We start from the raw sequence: 14,601 nt of genomic DNA, 5'->3' as shown, positions 1-14,601 counted from the left end.
TGGGAAAACTAGATGCATGCAGAAAAGTGAAATTGCACCCCTATCTTACACCACTCACAAAAATTAACTCAAGGTGGATTAAAGACTAAACATAAGAACTGAAACTATAAAACTCTTAGAAGAAAACATAGAGAAAAAGCTCCTTGACATTGGTCTTGGCAGTGATTTTTTCAAAATGACACCAAAAGCACAAACAACAAAGGCAAAAATAAGTGGGACTACATCAAACTAAAAAAGCTTCTGCACAGCAAAAGAAACAGTGAAAAAAAAAAAAAAAGAAAAGCACACACACACACACAAAAACACTGAAAAGGCAACCTATGAAATGGGAGAAATTATTTGCAAACCACATGGTTTGTGCTGCCGGGTGCTGCCACTATGGAAAACAGTATTGAGGTAACTGATAAGGGGTTAATATCCAAAATATACAAGGACTCACATATTTCAATAACAAAACAAACAAACAACCTGAATAAAATATTGGCTGAAGATCTGAATAGACATTTTTCCAAAGAAGACATACAGATGCCAATAGGTAGGTACATGAAAAGGTGCTCAACGTCACATCAGGGAAATGCAAATCAAAACCACAATGAGATCACCTCACACCTGTGAGAATGGCTATTATCAAAAAGACAAGAAATAAGTGTTGGTGGGGATGTGGAAAAAGGGAAACCCTTGTGCTCTGCTGGTGGGATGTAGACGGGTGCTGCCACTATGGAAAACAGTATTGAGGTTCCTCAGAAATGAAAAATAGAACCATCAAACTTTGAAGGAAATGAAGACAAGAACTTGAAAAAATATATGCATCCCAATGTTCACTGCAGCAGCATTTACAATAACCAAGACATGGAAGCAACCTAAGTGTCCATTGATGGATGAATGGATAAAGAAAATGTGGAATATACATACAATGGAATATTAGTCAGTCATAAAACTTAAGGAAATCTCGCAATTTTCTACAACATAGATAGACCTTGAGGACGTTGTGCTCAGTGAGGTAGGTCAGGCACAAAAAGACAAATACTGTATGATCTCACTTATATGTGGAATCTTAAGGAAAAAAAATGAACTCAGATACAGAGAACAGATTGGTGGTTGGGGTGTGTGTGTGTGAAATGAGTGAATGAGGTCAGGGGTACAAACATCCAGTTATAAAATGAATAAGTTCTGGGGATGTAATGTACATCATAGTGACTAGTTAAGGTAACTGTATTGTATATTTGAAGGTTGTTCAGAGAGTGAATTGTAAGAGTTCTTATCACAAGAAGAAGAATTTGTAACTATGTGTGGTGATGCATGTTAAGCAAACTGATTGTGATCATTTTGTAATATATATAGATATCAAATAATTATGTTGTACCTGACACTAATATAATATTATATGTCAATTACCTCAATAAAAAACCCCAGTACCCATATGATATATGCCCATTATATGATATATATATATCAGTGAAGAGTATAAAAAGTAGGAAATGAAAATTTCCTCAGAAATTCCCACCTTTCAGAGATAACCATTGATAATAGTAAGGTGTATATCCTTCCAGATTTTCAGGATATGTATGTGTGAGTATATATTTTTCTATACAAATATCAATACATGCCGTTCTTTCATATCTTTTAAAGCTTCAGGATAGAGATATATTGAATGGATGTACCATAATTAAATTAAAATTCTCTTTAAGTGGAGGAAAAAAATACATCTAAGGAAAGATGTGCAAGACCAGTACAGTGAAAATTATAAAAGATTTCTGAGAAAAAATACAGAAGATCTATATAAATTGAGGGATATATCATATTTACGTATTGGAAAACTCAACTCAATATTATAAAGAAATCAATTCTGCCCACGTTTTTGTCTATGGATTTAATGCGATTTCAACCAGAATTTCAGCCCTCCCCCATTTTTTTCTTGGGGGAGGGTGCAAGCTGATTTTGAAATTTATATGGAAATATAAAGGAATAGCTATGGCCATCTTAAAGAAGAACAAAGCTGGACAACTTGCATTACCAGATATTAAGACTTAAAGCCAGAGTTCCTCAAAACAGTGAGATATTTGTGTAAGTACAAACACATCAATAAAATAGAGTCCAGAAACAGTTTATATATATATATATATATATACTGTCACATATACAAAATTACAATGTCTCCCCCATCAGAATGGCTAAAATGAGAAAGACAGACAATACCATGTATCAGTGAGGATGGAGCAAACTGGGACTCTTATGCACTGTTGGTAAAAAGGTAAGCTGTTACAATTACTTTGGAAAACTGAAGTAGCTACTAAAGTTGAACATATGCATATATCCTGTGTCCCAGAAATTCCACTTCTAAGCACATACCCAACAGATCTGTACATATGTCCATTCAGACATACATAAGAATGTTCATAGCAACATTATTCACAATAGCCCCAAATTTGAAACAAACCAAATATCCATCAAAAGGATAATGGATAAAGTTGTACTATATTCACATATTGGAATACTATTATATAGCAATAAGAATGAAAGAATTACAATTATATGCAACATTATGGAAGAATCTCATGCTCATAATGTTGACTAAAAGGAGCCAAATATAAAAGAATATGTGTGTGATTCTATTTCTTAAAAGTTTGAAAAAAGGCAAAACTAACATGTGGTGTTATAGTGAGGATAGTTGGGCTGGGGTGTTGTATCTTGAAGAGGATATCAGAGGGCTTCTGGGGTCCTGGTAATGTATATTACTTGGTCTGGATACTGGTTTCAAGGATGTGTTCATTTTGGGAAAATTCACTGAGTCATACATTTATGATTTGTGCAGTTTTCTGTATGTATGTTACACTTCAATAAAAAATTACCAAATTATTCAGATTATCACAATTCAACTTCTCTGGCAACTCTTGCTTTTTAACTATGTTGACGGCTACTATGTGTGATACTTTTTTACAGAGTGTCCCATGTAACAGAACTACTTCTACTTAAATACTCCTTTGATACCTTACATAATTTGCCCTCTTGCTTGCATCAAAGAGCTCCTTTGAAACCCAAAAACTTAATTACTTTCTGCTTTGGGAAAAGTTTGAGAGAACAGTTGAATTAAATTGAGGGAATTTGAGAAAAATTAGCTTTCCCCAGCATGATGTGGGCTCTAAGGAAGACCTAGGCAGAGTCTATGATGAGGAAACAAGACACTCTTTCCTAATTCCGTTTGGAATTGTGAGTGGAAGTTACCCCAGTTTTCTGGAACAAAAGTGGAGTAGAACATTCATTTAAGATGTTCACCTCTTGATTGTTACTGTTATTACTGAATGATGTCTTTGTCAAGGGATAGTAACTGAAGTCAAAGTGTAAGGCTTGAAAAAGGCTGAAAAATGGGGAGTAACAGGGTTTCAGTGAAGAAAAGATATTTGCTAGAAATGAGGCAGGGCTCAAAGTGGGGAAACACCAAGCTCTCTGGCTAGGAATTATCAGCTGGCCACAGTAACCTGATCAAAGAATACACAGGGCACAGGACACATTTTGGTGAATTGTGGAGTTTCTTCATTTTTCTGAAATTTCATGATAATCTCTTCACATTCCTTTTCACTCTTAGTAAATTTGAATAGCTTTAAAATGCAAAAATGGCCTTTATTATATCTGATACCCTGATGGAAAAGGCAGAGTACATGACAACTAAGGAAAATTCCCATAAAATTTGCTACGAATTAACCTCTTCCTGTGTTTTCCTAAATGGCTGGAGGGGTAGGGATGGAGAATATTTGTATCCCCATTATATAACATCATAATTCCTACTAAGATGGCATGGTTTCATCATTTAGTTAAAGGTAACTTCACATAATAAATAGAAATTACACCTACCTCACAGAGTTGTGGCGAGTATTAAATTAGTTAATATCTGTAACTTAGAATAATACCTGGCCCACCGTAAGCATTCAATAATTACTAGCTATTGTTGCTGTTTAGAGGCTCGTCAATATCCTTAGCAAGTAACAAGATACAGTGATAAGTCAACTGCAGTTCTTATTCTAATATTGTATTAAGAGGGAGTATTCCTTATCCATTAGGAATGGAGATTTGAAAGTGGTCTTTGCATCTTTTTGGTTTGATCAATTTGGACTTCTTTCAGGGTTGGGAAAGGAGAACAGAATTATCTTTCTGGTAAGTAATTGTCAGCTTTGGTATTTCGGTTCAGAGCTATCCTGGCCGCATGGCTTTGAGTTCTTCAGTACCACCTTGAAGATTGGGCTCTGGTGGTGATGTTAGAGAAGCTGATAGCTGCTCCCTTTGGCTATAAACAGCATTACAAAAACAAAGCACAAGATGATCTATCAGTGGAGAGGCTTATTATAATATTTTCAAGCAACTTACAAAGTAGAAATCTTATTGAAACTTCTTTGTTTCATAGGAGTTCCCCAAAGAAATGAATTCTATTACAGTTCTGAGGATCCTCTGCCTAATCTAGGAATAGGAAATATCAAGAGGAATAGGAATTGGGATGTCCAGAGATCAATTCTTCCAGGTTTAGTTACATTAGAAAGACTGAGTTTAGGGGAAAAAAGCTCATGTTGATAATACAATTGTTTTTAAAAACTATCATTTTTCTATATTATAAAGTTTTGAATGGACCTTTAGATTCATTTTAGGCTTCTGATTTGTCTTCTTTGGAAGACTACACTGTAAAATGACTCTAATGGCTTCTAAATGAAAACAAATCACCCATCAAACCTAAAAATCCCATTTGAAGTACTTTGATATAGGAGAGAATTCTTTTGAGATATGACATGTCTATGTGTATAAACAAAGAATTATATAAGTTCCTGTGTTGGTTAATTTTAGTAACAGCACTGACGATGATAAATTTTTTTCCTCAAAATCTTATGAAAGGAACAATGTCCTTTTTGGTAAATGGTGATTAATCAGTAATTATCAATTTTCATATTAATATGATTCCAACTTATATATCCATATTGTACTATTTATCCAGTCTTAGTTTTTAAAAGACACTGTCTTTACAAAGAAAGTAATTTAAATTAGCCAACTGTGCCCTACAAACATAAATAGAAATGATACTGAATAAGTATTGATTAAAACAAAAAGCACGTAAAAAAAACAGCATTAATTCTTACCAACTCCAGAGGTTATTGATTCTGCATCAATGTCACTAGCTTTTTTTCTTGCCACTTCAGCTAGTGCCAATTCACCCTTATCTAGTGCAAGGTAATGGATGTCCTTTGGAAATAAAGGGAAAAAAAGAGATTAATCCCAAATGAATCTTGGTCAAGTTACAAAGGAGATTTTAAAAGAAAGAACTTATTGTTCAGATTACAAAACAGACATGGCTGATGAATATTCTTTTTTGTACTTTAATTTTCTCAGTTTTCTTTTCTACTACAAGCAAATTTTCTTGAATTGCAGACCATAGCTGTAACTAATGGCAATTATTTAAATAAATTATTTTAAGTCTTTAGGGGAAAAAGACAAGTTTTTAAATGAAATGTTTGACATAGTTTTGTCAGGGAATAAAAGCTTTAATTGATATTTTCATTGGTGAGATTTTAATATCTGAGAAAGCTTCTTCAAAATTCAACTGTATATTATGCTAAGCATTTTACAAGGAATACTACTGCACAAATTTGTTTATTTATGGGTCTGGCACATATTACTTTATTAATATTACTACTAGTATTATTTTGAACTCACTCAGTTAACAAGTAATCAGTGTCTACTAATTGCCAAGCACTGTTCTGGAGTATAAAGATCAATTACAATACCATGTCTCAAGAAGCTTTGAGCCAAATGGGCAGACAGACCGTTGTAAACAACAGTTAAGAGCATTAACAATGTGATAGGTTTTATGGCAGATATTTACAGAGTGCTGTGGAGCCTAAGAGGAGGAACTGATCCTGATCTGAGTCTTGAAAGGTAAATAAGACTAATACTAGGAAGGAAAAATGGAGAAAAGGTGACAGAGAATGAATGATATCTGGTGCATATATGTAGAGAAGCTTGAAAAAACACAATTCTGTCACACAATGGCAGGTCTTTCAATATAGAAGGAATGTAGGACGTGTGGCAGAAAGCAGTGGAAAATAATACTAAACAGGTAGAGCCATTAAAAAGGACTTAGAACTCTTTTTGGTACATAGAATGATTGTTAGAATAGAAATTTTATTGCAATAAAAATGGACAAAGGGATATAAACAGCCAGTTTACAATTAAGAAATACAAGTGGCTTATAATCATGAAAACATATTTTACTTTATTAATATTCAAATAAGTGCAAGTTGAAAAAATGTAATTTCAGATTGGATAAGTTTTTTAAAGTTAACAATACTTACTGGTTGCAAAGTTTGGGGGGAAACAGGCACTTAAACTTACTGGGAGCATGAGACTTTATGAAGCAGGGTTCAGTAAACTATGGAGTATGTGTCAAAGTAGCCTGCCTTTTGTATAGTCCTTGAGTTGAGAATGGTGTTTACATTTTTAAATGGTTAGAAGAACTGTGCTCTTATTTAACTCTGAATGGCTTTGGAATTCATTTATGATGAAGACTTGAAAATGTTTCAACACAAAACTACAAGGCAGAACAGTACCTATATGTGAAACTTAATACTGTGATAAAGTCATTTCAATGAAAACTAACACTGACTTACAAGTAATGTCAGGCCGTGTCATACACTTCCTGCACTGTCAAAATTTTTTTTTAAAAGGTGAGATCTCCTACACAAATTGCCAGCAATGTATTTTCCAATTTCAATCAACAGCAGTATTTTTCAAACTTGATCCAAGTGCAAAGGAAATTTTCACATTCCAAAGTCTATTTAACTGTGCAATTGAGGAACTCTAATTGGAAGTGATTAATTTGCAATGTAATGACATGCTAAAAGGCATTCTAGTCTTTTAGCTAATAGAATTCTAAAAATGCCTTCTAATCGGTGAGTATGCTCAATTAAAACCATATGCTCATGGATTTATATCAACATTTGGCAGTACCTATCTATGAGGAAAGATATTTGCAAAGGTGAAATATGTAAAATTTCATCTTGATCAGCATGAACAGATGAACATTTGTAATAGGTTTTGATAAGAACACCAACTCCAACCCAATTAAGTGAAATGTTACCCCCCAAAATAATTCTATTATTCACATTTGTAGATCTGTATTATGAAAATTGGACTCAATTATTATATTTTTAATTTCATCAATAAAGATTTCTGAAATTTGTTTTCTCTCTTGTTATATACAAGTACCTATATAATAACCTCAATTTTGCCTCTTGGCCCACAAGCCTGTAATATTTGCTATCTGGCAGAAAAAGTTTGCTGATTCCATATTTTAACAATATATCAGGATTTAAAATTTGCATGTATATAGTTTAAGGAAATAATATGACAATGTATGTCCAAGATTGGTGATGACAGCATTACTTATAATTGCTAACAAGTCCTTGACTGCTATTAAAGTTATACTAGCCTTATAAAATAAGTTAGGTGGCAGGTGGCTGTGTCACGCAATGGATAGTGCGCCTAAAATAAGTGAGGTGGCTTTTTTTTCTATTTTCTCTTCTCTGGCACAATTTGCATATGATTCTTCACTGAAAATAAGCAAAAGATGTGTAATACATTTGAGAAGAAATTACCAACCATTTCTGAGTGACATAAGTGAACACCTGATTAAGATACAGACATATACCTGCTTACGGCTAGAAAGACTATGCATCATAAAGCTATCAATTCTGACCCCAGTAATCTGTAAAACTCAGTGGAATTCCAAACAAAATCCCTTTCAGGCTTTTCATGGAACTTGACAAGTTGATCTTAAAATTCATATGTCAAAGCAAATAGTTAAGAATCTCCAAGCTTTACTCTAGTTAACATTAAGACCATTTAACACTGGTACACAGGCATATAAACCAAAGAAAAAAAGAAACACACCCATACAAATATGGTTTTCTTTGTGAGATACTAATGTTAGTACGTTATGTTTAACAGTGATATAAGTATTGGCTATAAAATCTATGCTCCACAAGTTATTTCTGGAACATTTTCTCTCTCTTATTCTTCCTTAATTCTGTGATTTTTCCTCTGTACTTTTTGATATAGGGAACTGTCATTAATTTGAAAACATTAAGCCTTAACAGTTCTTAAGTTGATATTATATCTATACCATGAATGTTTGCATTCTTAAACTTTCTGTGTGGAAACACTATACAGTCTATTTACTTGCTGATAGACTTGTGGGCCTCCTAACTGAATGTGGTCTTTAGCAAAATGCAGTAGAGAGTATATCTCTGTAACTGCATGTCCCTCAGTTTGCAGAGTCCATCAATCTTTAGCGTCTGATGCAAGACATATCTAGTATCTATATCACGTCCCAATTGGCTGTTGTCTGCCTTCATCTACTTTTAACTTTTAGATAGTGTTAGTGTTGAAATTTAGTTTAAATGTTGGATGTATACAATTAAAGATGTTCATATGCTTCTGGGAAATGGTCATATTCTAAATGAGTCAAGAAAATAAAAGCCACTTGGCTTTATATTTCATTTTCATGTCTTCTACCTGACTAGGGCAACACATACAAAAATAAAGGACATGTAGTAAAGCTGTTTGAGACTGACTAAGGCAAAGGTACTGTTAAATCATACTACAATAAAGACATTCCAAGAGGCCCCTACCAGGGTAGTCATGCCCTTTCACTCATCCTGATTTCAAATTTAATCAATAGCTATTAATCAAAAATTATTCCATAAATATGGAATGTTTATTATGTGCCAGATGCAGAGGTGAATTTACCAAAGCTAATAAACTTAAACTTCATTGCCTTAGTTATACATGTTCTTTCCAGTACCTAATTTTGTATTTGAAATTTTAAATTCTTGTTCTTAAATTGTATAAGCTTCAAGCCTTATAAAACATGGATCTACCCTTGGTACCCAGCCATCAAGGTTCTCACATACTAGTGGACTGCATTGCCACATGCTTAGTTGTTTAGAATCATGTCTGAGGGGCCAGCCTGGTGGTGTAGTGATTAAGTTCAAGCACTCCTCTTCTGTGGCCTGGGGCTCGTGGGTTTGGATCCCAACCATGGACCTATACACTGCTTATAAAGCCATGCTGTGGCAGCATCCCACCCACAAAAAGTAGAGGAAGATGGCACAGATGTTAGCTCAGGGACAATCTTCCTCACCAAAAGAAAAGAAAAGAAAAGGAAGCATGTCTGGGAGGCACAAGGAGACATTGTAAGTTGTACAGTCCTTTTTTGTTTTGTTGGTCTCTTTGTGGAGACTTTCTGTATAAGATTAAAATGGCATATAGCAAATCTAAATGGGCAACATAGATGGCAATAATTTTTAAAAGTATCATATTGATAAATCCTAACTTTTATTGCCACCCAACCAGGGTTACCTAATTGGTGGATGGTTTTCTTATAAACGTCTTACTAATCTGGAAGCAAGTTTTCAGAAAAATAGAAGAATGAACCACTTACTTTCTGTCATTCTCAATGACAATATTATCATTTACCATTTGCCAAATTGACTTATATTAGTATCATCTTTTAGCACTATTAAGTGAAGTTGACCTCCACTGAACAAAAGATGACACTGATAGCCTTTGGCCATGAACCAGGTTTAAAAATTTAAACATATTCTGTCTGTTATCATCTGAGACCTAAAATAAAAAAACTTGCTGTTCTTGAGTTCTCATTACCTTTCACAAATGACTTTTGAATGTACGACTGGAATGAATATGCAAATTTACAACAAAAATTATTTGAAGATAAAAAATCTTGAATATATTTTCATCTATAAATCATATTTTGGATCAGTCATTGAAAGATAACTATTATACCATATTAATATTTTAACTTTTTCTAATTTTTGTAATGTTTCTGGGGATTGATAGGTTTGATATAGATATAGAAACACTTACAAAGGCATGCAATAGCTTATACATATTTAAGATTACCATGTTCTAGCCCTCCTTGCTGTAATATTTTACTTAATTCAAAGCAATTGATAATAGAAAATTAAATTAATAATCTACAGCTTTACAAGTTTCTAAGACTTGTCCAAATTGCTTTGAAAACATTCAAGTTCATGCTGCTTGGGGCCAGCCTGGTGGCACAGCAGTTAAGTGCGCACATTCCGCTTCAGTGGCCCACGGTTCGCTGGTTCGGATCCTGGGTGCAGACACGGCACCACTTGGCAAGCCATGCTGTGGTAGGTGTCCCACATGTAAAGTGGAGGAAGATGGGCACAGATGTTAGTTCAGGGACAGTCTTCCTCAGCAAAAAGAGGAGGATTGGCAGCAGATGTTAGCTCAGGCCTGATCTTCCTCAAAAAAAAAAAAAAAAAATTCAAGTTCATGTTGTTCTATTTCAACTAAAGATAAAATGTTGATATAATTCTTTTTCTACTTATTTAAAAATAACATTTCATAGGACAAATCTGACCAATAAGAAGTTTTAAGGAGTAGGAATAAAATACTGTTTCTGATAATGTGTTAATATTTAAGAAGTTTCATATTTTGTAGATTTGAGGAAAAAGTAACTTTCAAGATAAGGAAGTATATTAAATAATTTATCTCATAGTTATATTGATATAAATATAAATTTTACTAGTCAGTTCTTGCTTTCATAATCTTCCTCCTTCTTTTGTTTTTGCTGAGGAAGATTGGCCCTAAGCTAACATCTCTTGCAAATCTTCCTCTTTGTGGTTGAGGAAGACTGTCACTGAGCTAAGCTCTGTGCTAATCTTCCTCTATTTTGTATGTGGGATGCCACCACAGCATGGCTTGATGAACAGTCCATAGGTCCACGCCCAGGGTCTGAACCTGCAAAACCCAGGCTGCTGAAGCAGAGCACGTGAACTTAACCACAGTGCCACCAGGCTGCCCCTTCATAATCTTTCTTAAATAGTCAGAGCAAAGAATAATTATTTTAAATGTTAAAATAGAGATCTCATCAAGATGGCAGTGTAAACAGACTCTGAACTCATCTCCTCCCACAAACACAATCAGGTTACAACTATTTTTGGAAAAATTACCTGGGATAGAAAACTGAAAACTGGATAAAAAGAACCTCCCACAACAAGGGACAGTCCTGACTAAGGCAGAAGAGGCAGAAACTCCTGCTGGAGAGAAAAAAAGCCACCTTCAGGAGCAGCAGAGTTTCTCAGCTGGCCAGGTGGGAGCCACCCTAAGGTACGCAGCCCTCCCTGAGGAGTGAGGTCTGGAGTGGGGCTGATACTGCTCTAAGCATCCTGCAGACTCAGCACAATTGAGATGGGGTCTTACTGTCTGGCTTTGCTGGCTATTAACTGCAGTGGGGATACTCCCAGAAAAGCTACCAGACAAAAGCCGAAAAGACCCAGGTCTTAAAGGGCCCACGCACAAACTCACCCATCCCAGCGACCTAAAATCACCAGAGAGAAGGCTGACAGTCCTTTGGTGAAAAGAGACGCACCTGGTGGGCTCTGGGTGCATCTCAGTGAGAGGAGGGACCTCTCTGGAGACTGAGACATTGATGGGGGCCATTGTTCTGACGTGGTCCCAGCATGCTGACACAGACCCCGTGGATGCCATTGAGGTTCTTCCTCTGGCATGTTAGCGCAGGGGTCTGCCACACCCACTGGAGCACAGATTTCATTCAGTTCAGCCAGGGCAGGCAGCCCCCACTAGGGACCGGCCCTGCCCAACAGCAAGCCCTTAGGCTACTTGTTGGCCTGCATTGACTGCGTGGCTTGATCCTCTACAGGTAGGTGAGTGTGTCTGCCTCTTGGGGCATGGCCTGTGTGAGGACCAGGTGAATTGTGGGGGCCTCTGCAATGGGGCATTGGGGTATGCTCCAGGGGGTTGGGAAGTGTGCATGGACCAGGACTGTGTTGACGGTGTGTGTGGTCCTGTGGCGGGGTGAGGCTTAGCAGCAGCAGAAGACCTGTGCTTCATAAATAGCCATAAGAAGGATCAACCCCACTTTCCAAAGCCTGAAACAATTGAGTGCTCCTATGCCTAGGGCCAGCCCCACTCAGCTATACTCCTAAGAGAACTGACAACAACCTTGTAGGCCTGAGGCTTATCTCAACTGTAAACCCCTGACCCTAGCAACCACCTACACTGGGTACCTACCCAATTAACAGGAAAACTGCAACAGGAGTATGCTGTTAGACATTGTAGCCAACGGTGCTGAGGCTCCCCAAACTGGATTTACAAATAGCTGGCCAGGGAGGGAAAGACAGGATTCCCTGGGTACCTGCATTAAGAGCAACCCTGCCACAGCACAAGGACACAAGTAGCCCACAAAGGGGTCACTCCTGGATCATTTGGACCGGTGATGAGGGGAAAGCACACTGCTGGGCCTCAAAAGGCATCTCTTACATAAGGCCACTTCTCCAAGATCAGGAGATATAGCCGACTCACCTAATACATAGAAATAAGCACAGAGAAAGAGGCATAATGAGGAGACAAAGGAATATATTCCAAGCAGGCGAACAGGACAAAACCCCAGAAAAAGGACTAAATGAAACAGAAATAAATGAGCTACCCGACAAAGAGTTCAAACAAAAACTCATAAGGATGCTCACAGATATTGGGAGAAGACTGGATGAACACAGTGAGCTCATCAACAAAGAACTGAAAAATACAAAACAGAACCAATCAAAAATGAAGAGTGTAATACTGGAAATGAAAAATTCATTAGAGGGACTCAATAGCAGAGTAGAGGATACAGAAGAATGGATCAGTGAACTAGATGAAAGACTAGAGGAAATCACCCAAGCTGAACAGAAAAAAAAAAAAATAATTAGACAAATGAGAACAGTCTAAGGAAACTCTGGGACAATATCAAGCACACTAACATTCATATTATAGGTGTCCCAGAAGGAGAAAAGAGAGACAAAGGGGCAGAAAATTTATTTGAAGAAATAATGGCTGAAAATTTTCCTCACTTAAGGAAGGAAACAGACAACCAAGTACAGGAAGCACAGAGAGCTCTAAACAAGGTAAGCCCAAAGAGGGCCACACCAAGACACATTATAATTAAAATGTCCAAAATTAAAGATAAAGAGAGAATCCTAAAAGTAGCAAGAGAAAGGCAACAAGTGACTTACAAAGGAAAGCCCATAAGGCTATCAGCGGCCTTCTCAGCCAAAACCCTACAGGTGAGAAGAGAATGGCATGACGTATGTAAAGTGCTAAAAGGAAAACATCTACAGCCAGGAATACTCTATCCATCAAGATTGTCATTCAGAATGGGAGGAGAGATAAAGAGCTTCCCAGACAAGCAAAAATTAAGAGTTTATCACCAAGAAACCAGTTCTACAAGAAATGCTGAAGGGACTTATTTAAGTGGGAAAGCGATGACCACAAATAAGGATTAAAAAATTATCAAAAAAAAAAAAAGCACCCCCAAAAAACAGGCAATAAAATCACTGGTAAAGGTAGCAGGTCAACCACCTATGAAGGTAATATGAAGGTTAAAAGATAAAAGTACTAAAATTACTTATTTCGATGATAAGAGGGTAATGGATAGACACATAAGAGATTAGATATGATTGCAAAACATAAAATGTGGGAGGAGGGGAGTGAAAAAGTAGAGCTTTGAGAACGAGGTCAAGCTAAAGTCTACCAACTCAATATAGACCGTTATATACATAGAATATTATTTAGGATCCTCATGGTAATCACAAATCAGAAACCTATAATAAGTAAGCAAATAAGACAAAAGAAATGAAACATATTACTAAAGAAAGCCATCAAACTATAAGGGAAGAGAGCAAGAGAAAAAGAAAGGAACAAAGAACTACTAAAACACCCAGAAAAGCAAAAGTAACAAAATGGCAATAAATACATATTTATCAATAGCGACTTTAAATGTCAATGGACTAAATGCTCCAATGAAAAGGCATAGAGTGGCCAATTGGATAAAAAAAACAAGACATATATATGCTGCATACAAGAGACACACTTCAGACCTAAGGACATTCACAAACTGAAAGTAAAAGGATGGAAAAAGATATTCCATGCAAATGGCAAAGAAAAGAAAGCAGGGGTAGCAATACTTATATCAGACAAAATAGACTTTAAAACAAAAACTGTAAGAAGAGACAAAGAAGGGCACTACATAATGATAAAGGCAAGAATCCAACAAGAAGATATAATACTTGTAAATATCTATGCACCCAACATAGGAGCACCTAAATATATAAAGCAATCATTAACAGATATAATAGGAGAAATAGACAGTAACAAAATAATAGTAGGGGGCTTTAACACTTCACTTAAACCAATGGATAGATCATCCAAACACAAGATCAATAAGGAAACACTGGCCTTAAAGGACACATTTGGCCAGATGGACTTACTGGATATATATAGAACATTCCATACAAAAGCCACAGAATACACATTCTTTTAAAATGCACATGGAACATTCTCCAGGATTGATTACATATTAGGCCACAAAACAAGTTTTGATAAATTTAAGAAGATGGAAATAATACCATGCATCTTTTCTGACCACAAAGGTATGAAACTAGAAATCAACTACAGGATGAAAACCAGAAAAGCCACAATTATGTGGAGATTAAACAAAATGCTACTGAACAACGATTG

General features: G+C 36.0%; 1 protein-coding gene across 7 annotated transcripts in view; it reads right to left on the bottom strand.

The window, feature by feature from the left end:
• Window positions 1-14,601, bottom strand: part of WDPCP (WD repeat containing planar cell polarity effector) — a 379,254-nt gene that overhangs the window by 117,544 nt on the left and 247,109 nt on the right. For 5 of the 7 annotated variants that reach the window (XR_011426040.1, XR_011426041.1, XM_070235381.1 and 2 more), the window contains exon 14: window positions 5,118-5,220. Coding sequence is in view for 5 of the 7 variants with exons in the window: in XM_070235381.1 (XP_070091482.1) it covers window positions 5,118-5,220 (103 nt within the window). In the remaining 2 variants the exon portion in view is untranslated. Of the gene's footprint in view, window positions 1-4,008; window positions 4,280-5,117; window positions 5,221-14,601 lie in introns of those variants that run through there. The other 2 variants (XM_070235382.1, XM_070235383.1) reach the window with 1 other exon arrangement.

Source organism: Equus caballus, chromosome 15 (genome assembly GCF_041296265.1).
Source record: "Equus caballus isolate H_3958 breed thoroughbred chromosome 15, TB-T2T, whole genome shotgun sequence".
NCBI classification, from domain to species: Eukaryota; Metazoa; Chordata; class Mammalia; order Perissodactyla; family Equidae; genus Equus; species Equus caballus.
Note: the sequence above shows the minus strand (reverse complement) of the source record. Positions and strands in the feature narration are given on the sequence as shown.